At 34.5% G+C, this 12,678-nt stretch overlaps 1 protein-coding gene across 1 annotated transcript; it reads right to left on the reverse strand.

Moving 5' to 3' along the window:
* Positions 1 to 7,555: 7,555 nt before the first annotated feature.
* LOC112170827 lies at positions 7,556 to 12,633 on the reverse strand. Its single transcript, XM_040507667.1, has 8 exons — positions 12,490 to 12,633; positions 11,359 to 11,460; positions 10,392 to 10,469; positions 9,424 to 9,657; positions 9,111 to 9,344; positions 8,465 to 9,038; positions 7,891 to 8,391; positions 7,556 to 7,805 (listed from the first exon to the last, which is right to left on the reverse strand). Exons 3-8 carry the CDS (start codon positions 10,394 to 10,396, stop codon positions 7,617 to 7,619), a joined length of 1,737 nt encoding a protein of 578 aa, XP_040363601.1. The 5' UTR covers positions 10,397 to 10,469; positions 11,359 to 11,460; positions 12,490 to 12,633; the 3' UTR covers positions 7,556 to 7,616.
* Between the last annotated feature and the right edge of the window lie 45 nt (positions 12,634 to 12,678).

The raw sequence follows: 12,678 nt of genomic DNA on the forward strand, positions 1-12,678 counted from the left end.
TACCAGATCTCTTAATATATAAACAAATACCAATAACTGCAACTCAACATAATCAACTTTACTCATTCATTTCAGAAACTGCAGGTAGCAAATAAAATAGCAATATGCAGCAAGCAAGCAAAAATTAATGCAGTAGGCAATAAATCAAATACCAGCAGCCATCTTTGATTTTTTAGCTCGACAAGCAGCCTTTTTTGCAAAATACAAAAAGCAATGAACTCAACAAAAACTCAAATCCCAGTTTAGCTACAAACCAAATAAGCACAAAAAGAGATCAAATTTATCAATAAACTAAGGAACCCATGAAGCTAAAACGAGTGGCAGACCTGAAGAACAACGATCTCCTATTCTCTGGCTTCGAGTTGGCAGATGAAGTGAAGAGAGAAAGAGAGAAGGATAGAGCAGTCCTGGGCGGCGTCTCGATCCGAGAGGGAGAGAGGAGGCTTCGTGCAGGTGAAGTGAAGAGAGAGAGAGAGAGAGAGAGAGAGAGAGAGGGACAGAGCTGGGCGCCGTCTCGGGAGCTGTCTCACTCGGTGCGTCGATCTATGAGGGAGAAAGAAGGAGGCGTCGGCAGCGTCGTGCAGGTGCAGTGAAGAGAGAAAGAGAAGGATCGGTGTCTCGACCTAGGCGGCGTCTCGATCGGAGCTCGTTTGGTGTCTCGGCCTCACAGCTATGGCGGAGGAGAATGAGCTCAGTTTCGACTTTGTAGATGGAGGCGCCTCTTGTGTGTTCAGATCGGGTAGAAAATTAGAAATGGAAGATGAAGATTACGTTTAGGTTTTTGAGAGAAGAGTAGAATCTTATGTGTTCAATCCTATGATAAGGATTTTACTCTCTATATTAGTACCAATAATATATGGCCATCTGTCTTTTGATGTCTAATACGGGCCTGACGGGCTTTTTCTATTTTCAAACACAAGGCCCGGCCCGAACCGTTTGTTTGAAAGTCAAGGCCCGGCCCGAACCGTTTCGACAAAAAAAATAATTGAGCCCGACCCGTACGGGCCGGGTTTTGACGGGCCGGTCCGGGTTTGCGGGTTTTCGGGCTTAAATGCCCAGCCCTAATGTTGATTAGCTGCAATACTGAGAACCGAAAAATATGGAAATTGGGTTGTTGTTATAATCTTGGATTAAGTGCGTTACTATAAATGTGATATTAGTTGAGTTTGGTTATGAATTAGAAAAAGATAATGAAGGAAAAACATGAGTGGGTGTCCTTGTATTCTGCGTTTTGATATTCAACAGTTGGGAGGAAGAAGAAGATGAAGAAAGCAAGAGGAAGAAGAAGAGATTGAGTGAAGGGACGAGAATACCCCTCAAAGTTTGCCACATGGCTAACGCCGTAACGGCCAACAGTGTTTTAGGTACTAATATTGGGTCGGGATCCGAACTTCAGGCACCAAAGTGATATTTTTTTTTGTCAGGTACTAAAGTTACTAATGGGCCAAAGGTCGGGTACTGTTTGCATTTTTTCCCCAAAAAGAAATGAAAAGAAAAGGAAAAAAATGAATTAACAAAAAAAAGAGGGTAAATTGGTCATTTCACTTTTTTTTGAGACCCACGTGCTTGCCACGTCAGCAAACATACGGCGCCGTCAGAATTTTGGATGGAAGTATCATATTGATACCAATTTAGGTATTTGGGTATCACATTGATACTTTTGAGAGTTTGGGTATCAAATTGGTTTTGACAAAATAGTTTGGGAACGGTAGATGAATTTTTCTAAAAAAAAAGAAGAAGGGTAAATTGGTCATTTCACTTTTTTTTAACTCATGTGCTTGCCACGTCAGCAAACAGACGGCGCCGTCAGACATTTTGAACGGAAGTATCACGTTGATATCAATTTAGGTCTTTGGGTATCACATTGATACTTTTGAGAGTTCGGGTATCAAATTGGCCTTGGCAAAATAGTTTGGAGACAGTAGCTGAATTTTTCTCAAATGAAAATAAGTGAACTCCTTGGGATTAGCCCAAATGGTGAGAGAGAGAGTAAAAAATTATGTTAGGATTTGACTCCCCTTCAAGTTACAAAAGGATAACAAGTATTGAAACAGTGGCTAAAAACAAAAAAAAAACAAAACAAAAACAACAGGAGAATGAAAAGAAAATCCAAACCTGCAATGGTTGCATGTACAAGCGAAAAGCGGTCATAGTCCTCACCATTTTTAACTTGCCAACCTTGATAAGCCTTCCATCATTGTAAAGCCATGGATTTTTTGTGCAGTATCGGAACATAAATTTGTGAAAATCAGAGAATTTAAGGGGATTTCGTAATGAGGTTCCAACATGGTAAATAATTTCACGAGATTTATTTGCATTGACTACCATTGCTGTAATAATTGAATTTACCACCATGTCAACCGGAATCTGCATACATGTTCAACATATAACTCCTTAAGTTTAGTTTTGCATGTACATGAGAGAAAAAAACAAAAAAAAAGGATGGAACATTTGCTGGAAAATGAATTCAAATTTTGATAAATAATTTCATAGTATAGCTTAAAAAAAATTATTATCACACTTTGCATCAATTATTTAAAAAGAAGCGGTTGATCGAACTAATTATGTAACAACTTTAACTGACCATATCTGTTACTGACATAGGATCGACAGGTACACATGTGAGCTTCCCTTTCCAATAACTACCAATTAGGCTATCATAGGATCTGCAGCCATCAAATTGTTTTTTGGATCAGACATGGTTACTTAGCAAACTTTAGATAAAAGAGAGATTATTCAGAGCACCGCCATGCACTTACACCAACATAAATAAATGATTAGATTGCATTAAATACACTTTTTGTTTATTAAAATTAAAGTTGGTAATAAATATCAAGGGTTGAGATTATTTTATAAAGATTTGGTCACTTACACCGTCGGTGTATAGAATAATTTCCATAGATAAAATAGCCAAAAAACTAGCATAGCAAGCAATTTATAAGATGTGTCTCTTGCAATTCTCTATATATACTGTAACTAGTTTTTAAGTTTAAATACCCAAAATTAAAAACTATACTAGAGAGTTATGTAAAGAGTCTGTTGGACTGCCATAACAAAGTATGCTCATTATATGCTCATAAGTTGTAGAAAAATTCTAATGGATCTGCTGCGGACAAATGGAAATGAATTTTTGTTTAGAAAAACTAAACTTTAGAACTGCTTTTATCATTAACGTCGAACTTAAGTGGGAAAGTCAAATCATGTTTGCAAAGTAAACATGGATAAACTGTCACCTAGAAAATGAGAAATTCTTCAGTACAACGGTTAGATCATTAGGTTTGTCCATGCGTATAAGTTTTTAAGTTATAAGGATTTTCCAATATATTGCAGACTAATAACAGGTGCGGTAAGAATTGAGTTTTGGAAAGATGGTTTCTAATCGAAAGGGTGGACCTGCAATGTCTTTGGGGCCTACCCAAGATATTCTCCTAAAAACCATATCCTAATTTCTCTAAGCATATAAGCAAATGTTTGTGTTTATGTGGCAATGACATCGATCATTTACATTATCAAAAATCCAAAATAATGTATTTGACTATGAGTTTTTTTATTGGAACCTCCAAATTTACTCACTTAACCTCTGTGCTTTTTACACCTCCTATTAAATTTTCAAATACTAAATTTACTCATTAAACCTCACTAAAGTTCCTCAAATAACCTCACTCATATAATTAATTTACAAACAAAGATCTTTATAATAAAAACTTTAGTCATTTCAATGATTTAATTACTCTATAAATCTTAATTACATCTCAATTCCTTAATCAGATAACATAAATCTCTTATCTAATAAAAAAAAAATCAAACACAAGGTATTGAGTTTTAAAAATTAATAAAAATAAAATAACATGAACTTTTATGTGATTTTTTTTATTTACTTTTTCTTTATTAGCTATTCAAAAAAAAAAAAGATTTCTCAATTTTCTGTACCTCATGATTAAATATTTTTTATTTATTTTTATTTGCTATCTCCTTTTTTTTTTTTTCTTTTTACAAATATAATAGATAGATTTAGATTTAGGGCATAATACAATTTATTTTGTTCTCCCTGACCAATATGCGTTCAATATGCATATCATACATTTTTATCTTAATCATAGTTTTATTTCTTAATATATATATATATGAATGCTTTAATTAGTACGTAGTGAAATTGGAAAATGAAAATAGATAGGGAAATAATAAAGAATGCAATCTAATATTATTGAATTGGAAAGTCTAGAGAAAATAAATATAACCATTTTTTTGATATAATTATTGTCCCTAATAGTCATTTTATAGTAGGTTATATATATGTTATTTAATAATTCATAACAGAGTGAGGTCAAGTGAGCAGATTTGGAGGTCCCAATAGAAACTCTCTTTGACTATTATCTTATACAAGTTAGTAATAGAAAAAATAATAGAAAATTACTCATAAGTACGTGTCATTTTAAGACTTTTATTAATCATTAAGCCACATAGTTTGTCTTGTTCTCATAAGGCTAGTTGCATCCTCAAATTGTTCCATCTCTGTCGATTTTGTCCTTCCACATAATAAAACCGACTGCAGTGAGGCCAAATTATATATAAATCTCTCTCTCTCTCTCTCTCTCTCTCTCTCTCTCTCTCTCTCTCTCTCTCTCTCTCTCTCTCTCTCTCTCTCTCTCTCCCCTCCCTCTCCCCTAGATCTAGGCCGTGTCGAAGGTCGTGTCACACCTTCGACTATCGCGGCGGTGATGGCGTCAAGCATTGAGAGGTTTTTACCAAATGAGGTCTTTACTCTGGGAGCTTCGTGATTGAATCATTTGTAGATTTCTGTTTAGCTGAATTTGTGTATAATAGGAGGTCTATTTGGCTAAATTTGTGCCTAATCAAAGCTTCGTTCTGCTGAATTTGAGTGTTTTGATTCAAGCATTTGACATTATAAATTCATAATTGTTTTGATGTTTAAGAAAGGCTTCTGTATTGCTTAGTAATAACTTTCTCAGTCTTTGGGAGTAGTTTTCCTAGTCTGAGAATATATTTCTCAATGTCTAGGAGTAGCCTTTGTTCTGTTTGGTAGTAGCTTTTATTGTTTGTGAGAGTAGTTTTTGTTATTGGTGAGAATAACTTTTGATATTGGTGAAACTAGATTTTGTTGTTGGTCAGGGTAGCTTTTGGTGTTGGTAAGAGTAGATTTTCCCTTCACACCATCTCAAAGTTCAAAAAGGTCATTTGATTCTCAACCAAATTGGCCACGCTCGGTTCAGGCGTGGAGTGATTGTTGTTCCCTTCTAAAAAAAAGTCAGTTTTCTTTTTCTCAGCTGTCTACTGGTCGCTTCCCCGACGATAATTCATCTGGCTCCGGAGAGAATGTTCGGTGGTAATATCCAAAATTTAAGACATTTTTTAATCTGGTGGCTTTATGAGGGAAAAAAAAAAAAAAAGATTTGGTGGCCTATTGGGTAATGTAACACTTGGAAATGGGTCTATATGTAATTGGTCCAATAAAGAAATAAAATAAAATAAAATAAAATGCACATGCTAATTACCTGAAACCTTCAATCCAGCCTGGAAATGGCTCCTTGTAAGTGCTGGTAATCAGAGTTGGACGTATAATAGCAAGAGATAGGTTACCTCTCAAGCGTCTTAGATACATTTCTCCCATTACCTTTGTAAACAGATAGGTATATGGCCATCCATACAACTTAGCCCTAATAGATTGGAAAGGTCGGCCAGAACCAATTAATAATAGATAATTAACAAAGTTCAATTAAATTTAAATTTGAGAGTTTATAAGGTGGAGTTAGTCGAAGTTCTAAAACCTTGCAGTGCCAAAGTCTTTCATTGTATTTGTAATAACTTCTTCAGAAGCGTGCTGTGCTTGTAGTTCTTTTAATTTGCGCTCCACCATCTTCTTTTCATGTTCTTTCAAGTCAACATCATGAGTAGTTTGTCTTGCCATCTCATCCATTGAAGATGAGTCCTCTAGTATCAGCCCCGCCCTATCACCAGACACATAAGCTACACCACAGGTGAAGCCGTGAAGCAAATCCAAGAAGCATAAGTGCAGATGAGTTGGAAATGCCAATAATAGTACATACAGTGCAAATCCATGAACTGGTATGTACAATCCCATAAAAATAAACCCTAACCTGTTGACACGTGAACAACCATCTCCAGATTGAAGCATTTCTTTGCAAAGTCTAACACATTCAAAACTCCAAATGTATTCACTTCCAGTGCAACGTCATACCTGCACATCCATTATATAGACTTACTTTACATATATATTGATATTAGTTTGAAAAGAAGTGCAAGTATGATTACAGTAAGTCAATAATCATTGCATCATTACAGCAAACATTTCCTTCCATTTATATAATAATTGCATGGCAATCATTTGAAATATTCGTATCCTCAAATATCATTGCAATAATCAAAGTTGGTTTTAGAGAAATGATTTGTGTTTGTCTATTCTAACAAATACATAATTTCCAAAAAAAAGAAAAAAAAAACAAATTTTGTAACCCCACAAACACACACACGCCCCTTTTTTTTTTAAAGATTATTTCTGAAACTCACTTTTAAATCACATCACGACTATATAATCAACCGTTTTGTTTTTAATTAACATGAATAAATGATTTATACAAATTTATAACTAAATTGTAAAATCGTATAAACATTTTTATTGAAATTGTCCATCATAGCTTAATGATAATAACCATTTAACAATAAATTTTGTACTTCTTCTACGATCATTTTGATAAGAAAATATCATATTGAAATTCTTTTTGCCATTATCATTGTCATTATTATTTACTATTTTTCTACGTTATTGAAGACATAAATCTTGAACGATGATTCTTAACTGATTGAGACATTGAGTTATAATGCAAGGTTGGCTGAGGTCATCCTTTCTTAAAAAAAAAAAAAAAAAAAATTGGACTTGAACTTCACAGAATTAAATATGCAACGTCCAATTACCTTTCATCCCACTTGGTGCTAGCTGCAGAATTAATTATAAGGGTGCGGCTATTGCCACCCTATAATTTCCTTTGTTCACCCTACTTTCTCTTCTCACCCTATATTTATTTTTTTAATTTCTAGTTTACTTTGTTTACCCATTTACAGTACCCAAAATACCCTTTTTTAAGCCCACCCTACTAAATACTTTGTTCACCCTACTTTCTTTTCTCACCCTACATTTATTTTTTAAATTTCAAGTTTAATTTGTTCACCTACTTTCTTTTCTCACCCTACATATATTTTTTAAATTTCAAATTTACTTTGTTCACCCATTTGCAATACTCAAAATATATTTTCCTTTTCCAATATAGGGTTTAATTCGAATTCTTTTTCTATTTGGCTTCACCCTTTTCCAACATAAAATTTGCAATGTCGGCTCTTTCAATCATCAAATGAACAAACCTTTCACCCATTTTTAATTCTCCATCGATATTGGCTTCTACATTTATGCATTTCTTTTTGTTTCTTTTGAATAAAACCAAAAATTAATGTCATTTATTCTAAAAAGTATAAATAAATAGTAAGGTCAAAATCCCAACTAAAAAAATAAGTCCACAGTAAGGTCAAAATCTCAACTAAAAGAATAAGAACAAACTCTCAAATTTAACAACATGTCAATGTTTTCAATCGATATCAAGATGCACAATGTCTGCAAATGTATCTGTGGTGGCAACGTCTTCCATATTTTCGAGTTTCTTGAATTGATCTATGCGTTGCTCATAAATGTTGTACAACTGTCCATTATTAACTTGGTATCTGTGCCATAGAGGAGTAACTGGAGGAATAGGAACAGATTGAGATATCAAATTTACCTACATGCATGAACAATAATGTATGTTAGTTATGAATTAACAAAATGACAACAATATGTAATTTGGTACCTATTCCATATTTTACCTTAACAAAATGACGGCCAACATATCCAATTGCAAACTCACCACCCTCGCAATCACCACGATATTCATTTCGACATTCATTCCTATTATACAAAGGAAGAAATGTAATGCACATGGTGGATGATAAATGGATTACTGTCACACCATAACATGTTGCAATAATATGTCCCATATCGGGCATGGTCATCCAAAAGTTTTCAGGTGCAAACCCATCAACAAAATAGTCAAGGCAATTCTCTAGTTCATGAAACCGTTTAGCCCCAAAAATGTGGTCTTCATAGAAAGTGCGGTTCCCTCTAAGCTCATCTAATAAATGTTTACGTACCGTACGCCAACCATCATGACCAAACCCCATTGAGATAGCAACGACTCTATATCCACAATTTCCATCCATATCAACATCAGTTTGGTTTGCAATGTATTGCTGATACATGGTAGGAAATAGTGTCGTATATTCGTACGTCAATCTGGGTGGTATCGCGGAGCAAGTTTTGTTTGACACCTAAATAATAAAAACTTGTTTAGTAGGTAAAGTGACATAAACTATGTATAGGATTAGGTTAGTAAGTGCATACCTTTTGTTTTGAATTTTTAAACTCTTTGTTTTGCCTTTTTATGGATGCTGCCGACTCTTTGGTCCTTCCTTCTCTTTGATTCTTTGAACGCTTCTTCAAATTTTTTCCTTGAGCTCTAGACCCAACTGTAGGATCCGATAAATGACTATCATGGCCTGAAAATGCATCCATATACTCAAAGGCAGAAGGTAAACGACGAGTGGAACTATCTTCTTTACGTGGACGCCCTCGATTATTGATTTTCACTTGTGGCTCTCTAAGTGATGTAGAACTCGGATTCATGATCTCTTCTAACTTCAATAGAAGTTGTTTCTTATTCTCATCACTTTGTTCCTCAAACCACTTCTCAAATCTTATCATATGTGGTTTCACATGAACAACATTTGACCTGTTGCTATTGCTCCTTGGTGGAAGAATGCTAAAATCTAACTTCCTCCAATGAGGATGAATGCAATCAAGTGGAATGGGATTGTTACTACTTTTGTATAAGGCAATCTCATGAGCACATGGCAGCTGATGGGTTTGACGAAGAGTACAACGACATGAATCCACATTTCCTTCACAATTGTCAGCCCTATTTATTTATTAAAATCAGTATAATATTGAATAAATGTTTGAAATGATCAATATAAGAAGAAAATATTACCTTTTTAACTCGCAAATTATTTTGTTTAATGCTGTGATTGACACAAAGCCTCTCAACTCTCTCAACTCCTCATGCTTGGCACAATGTTGGATAATGCAACGACTCTTCTCAAATGATGCTTTAATATCGGTATGTTGCAGCTCTATCAAAGAATGTATACTGTCCCATGATGAATCAAAGTTAAGTTGGCTAGAGCCAAGTTGTCGCTTTAGCTTTGCATGTGCACTTTCCGCTCTATAAAAAAAAAAAAAAAAGTTAATAAACTACCATAAAAAGATACTTATATACACATACTTAAAACCATTCAAATTACCTATTTGAAGTAGTAGTACCAAAATGTAGAAACTTATTTGTCCATGCTGATACAAACTTTTCCTTGTGCACTAACCAAGTGTCCTTCAAATAGGTAATAGCATCTGAATATGTTTTATATCTAAATTCAAATGACTTTAGCCTCTTCAGATACTCCTCCTTATTATTGGAATTGATCACGAATTGCCAAGAATCATTAAACATCTCCCACCTTTCTTTGGTATCAAACATGCTACTGCATTTTGCAAGCACCCCATTATTAATATGCCATGTACACAACATATGATGGCTAGTAGGAAATATTTTACGTATAGCATTCATAAGCGCCAAGTCTCTATCTGTGACTAACACATGAGGAAGATCATCATTAAACAGCTCCTTCAACCTAGACAAAGCCCATGTGAAATTATCTTCCTTCTCTGAATTAAGGTATGCAAATGCAACAGTGAATGTGATGTTAGTTGAAGTCACCCCCACAATCTCTAATAGTGGAAAACGGTACCTATTAGTCTTGTAGGTGCAGTCCATTATAATTACATGCGGAAATGAACGTAAAATATCAACATTTGTGGGGTGAGTCCAAAACATGTCAGACAGAACCTGATCGGGTCCAATACTTCTATGATGCTCGATATAGTTGTGATCAGACATTTTTTGGTACCAGTTTTCCTTGGGTGTTGACGCTTCCCTTTCCTACTTTCAGAACCAAAATTTGTATCATTTGTACGATTAGAGTTTCTTGGCCTATACTCACCACTTCTTTCACAACAAAATGTTATTCGAGGTCTCTTCTGTCTTTTTCCAACACCTCCAGAATCAGACCTCATAGTAACCACTACTAGATTGTTTTGCATTGCTTGTGCATGAATCCATTCAGTTAATGCATCTCTACTCTCAAATACCTAGGCATATATGACACATTATTATTATGAAGACTACAATATAACAACATTTAAAACTTCAAGTTACCTCATTAGTTGTGAATATGCTTGTAGAGTCTAATGGATGGTTTGAGGAAACTCTGCTACTCTTAACAAAAGCCTCACCCTACAAGAAAGATGTAGAAAAGAATCCAATCAATATTCAATATTTCGATATAGATTCACCGAAAACTATTCAATATTTGATACTACTCCACATGTACGGGAAAAAAAAAAAACACACACACACACACACATTTGGAGACGAAACAAAACTCAACTCTCACATTTTTTTTTATCTCTGTTGTTTGTTCTCACCAATAGGGCACACCAACAGGCAAGCATTACATTTGAGTTATTTCCACTAAACCAATTCAACAAATAGCAATGTACTGCACTTGCAAATTTATATCCAAGTAAAGTTACCATGAAAAGAGCAAAACATGCAAATACAAGAAGAATCAACATGTGAAGCCACCAGTCTTAAGGATTATATATATATATATATATAGAAGAAGATGTTAAATATTACAATGATATGTACATGGTGGGCATATCTTGAAGTGATGCAAACTGCAAAGACAGTAGCAAAGAAGCAGACAAAGGAACATAAGTTGCATAAAAAACCAATCAAAGTTCTGGGCCCATTCCTTCCTCAATGAGTCAATCTATCGAAAATATCCTCAAACCCTCTATGAGTAGACAAAGCCGGAAACAGAGAAACAAAATTGAATAAATATGGGCTCTCACTGTATCTTCTATAACGCAAACTCGAATTAAAACTGAATCAAGAACCCATTTTTGGAAAACGAAACGATCATTATAGTTACCCAGCAATAATATAGAAACTGAAAAAGCGAAGAAGAAGAGCAACAAGTCCACCGAATTGGTGTAAAAAGAAAGAGAGCAGTTTAATTCAAGTCTACAAGACAGTAATTAATCGAAGACGGTAGATATTTCGGCAGCAATCGATTAATATCAAAGTGAAAGTGAGAATGAAGGGACAACTCGATTACCTCATTTTCAGGCTCCAAGTAGTTGTTTTCAGACTCCATTAGTGTTAATTTGAGGCATAAAACTTGTCAGCATAGCATGAGAACAATTGAAGATGATGAATGCTAAGAAAGAAAGAGTTAGGGTTTAACCATGAATGAAAAGATTAAGAACGTGTTTTGTAGGATGTAATCAAAAAAAGAAATTGTAATTTTTAATAAGAGATTGTCTATTATTGTAATTTTATATTAGGGTATTTTAGTCTTTCAATAAATCAAAAAGTTGTAGGGTGAACAAAGGAAATTGTAGGGTGGCAATAACCGCACCCTAATTATAATTTGTACTGCGTTGCACATTTCTTCTCTTATTTTGAATTCCTTCACTCCCAGGTCTTTAAAAGTTACGTCTCCTGAGAGAGCAACAATCTTTTCTGATATGAAGGAATCAAAACTAGTGCCCCATTTCTCCCTTAAAATCCTGAACAACTCTTTTCCTGTGATCTTAATAATAGATATAGACACAAGTCGGTATATAAAATCTACATGATAATAAGTTTGTCCACTTTTATGAAAGTTATGTTTGAATTTTTTTTTGTATATAAACCTCATTATGCATGCGATGTGTGGCACATTTGGCATCGGAAGCTCTTAAAAGAAGATACAACTTTTTCACGTTTGGTTGAACTCTTAGTATTTTCTCCACCAACACTGCATGGGGTTGCAAAACAAAGTTGTTATAATTATAAATAGTTGTTTGAAGCGTAAATAATTGTTGGATCTCATGCACACAACAAAGGCTTTAACAATAGTAGTAAACTAACAACTTTATCATAATATCGAAGCCGTAATCTTGAGCTTTCAAATCCTAGCCATTACAAATCCTCCTAGTTTCAAGCTTTAGTGTGTATAAATGAGTATGACAATTGTTCTTTTTTTTTTGAGCCTTGAGTATGTGTGTATGAAAATTGTTATTGGCCCGACAACTTGAGCTTTCTAGAAAATACTGGCTATCAATTCAAAAAAAAAAAAAAATAGTGGCTATTAAGTATTAACCAATTGAGTTTTTGAGAGAGTGGAAAAAAAGTTGACCAAATAGTACATTTTCCTACGTACAAAGCAGAAAGTGGAGAAAGAAGTTGATGGAGCAAACAGTACCTTTTCCTACAAAGCCAGTAGCTCCAGTAATTAAGATGGTCTTGTTCTCCAGATATCCTAGAATGCTCTCCAGTTCCATTGTGGAGTGTAATCTTTGAACCAAATAAATTTGAGTGACGAGTACTGAAGTCTGGAGCTAGTTGATGTGGTATTAGTACAGCGTTATGTGATTCAGTGATTGTTTTTCTT

The sequence above is a fragment of the Rosa chinensis genome, chromosome 6 (genome assembly GCF_002994745.2).
Source record: "Rosa chinensis cultivar Old Blush chromosome 6, RchiOBHm-V2, whole genome shotgun sequence".
NCBI classification, from domain to species: domain Eukaryota; kingdom Viridiplantae; phylum Streptophyta; class Magnoliopsida; order Rosales; family Rosaceae; genus Rosa; species Rosa chinensis.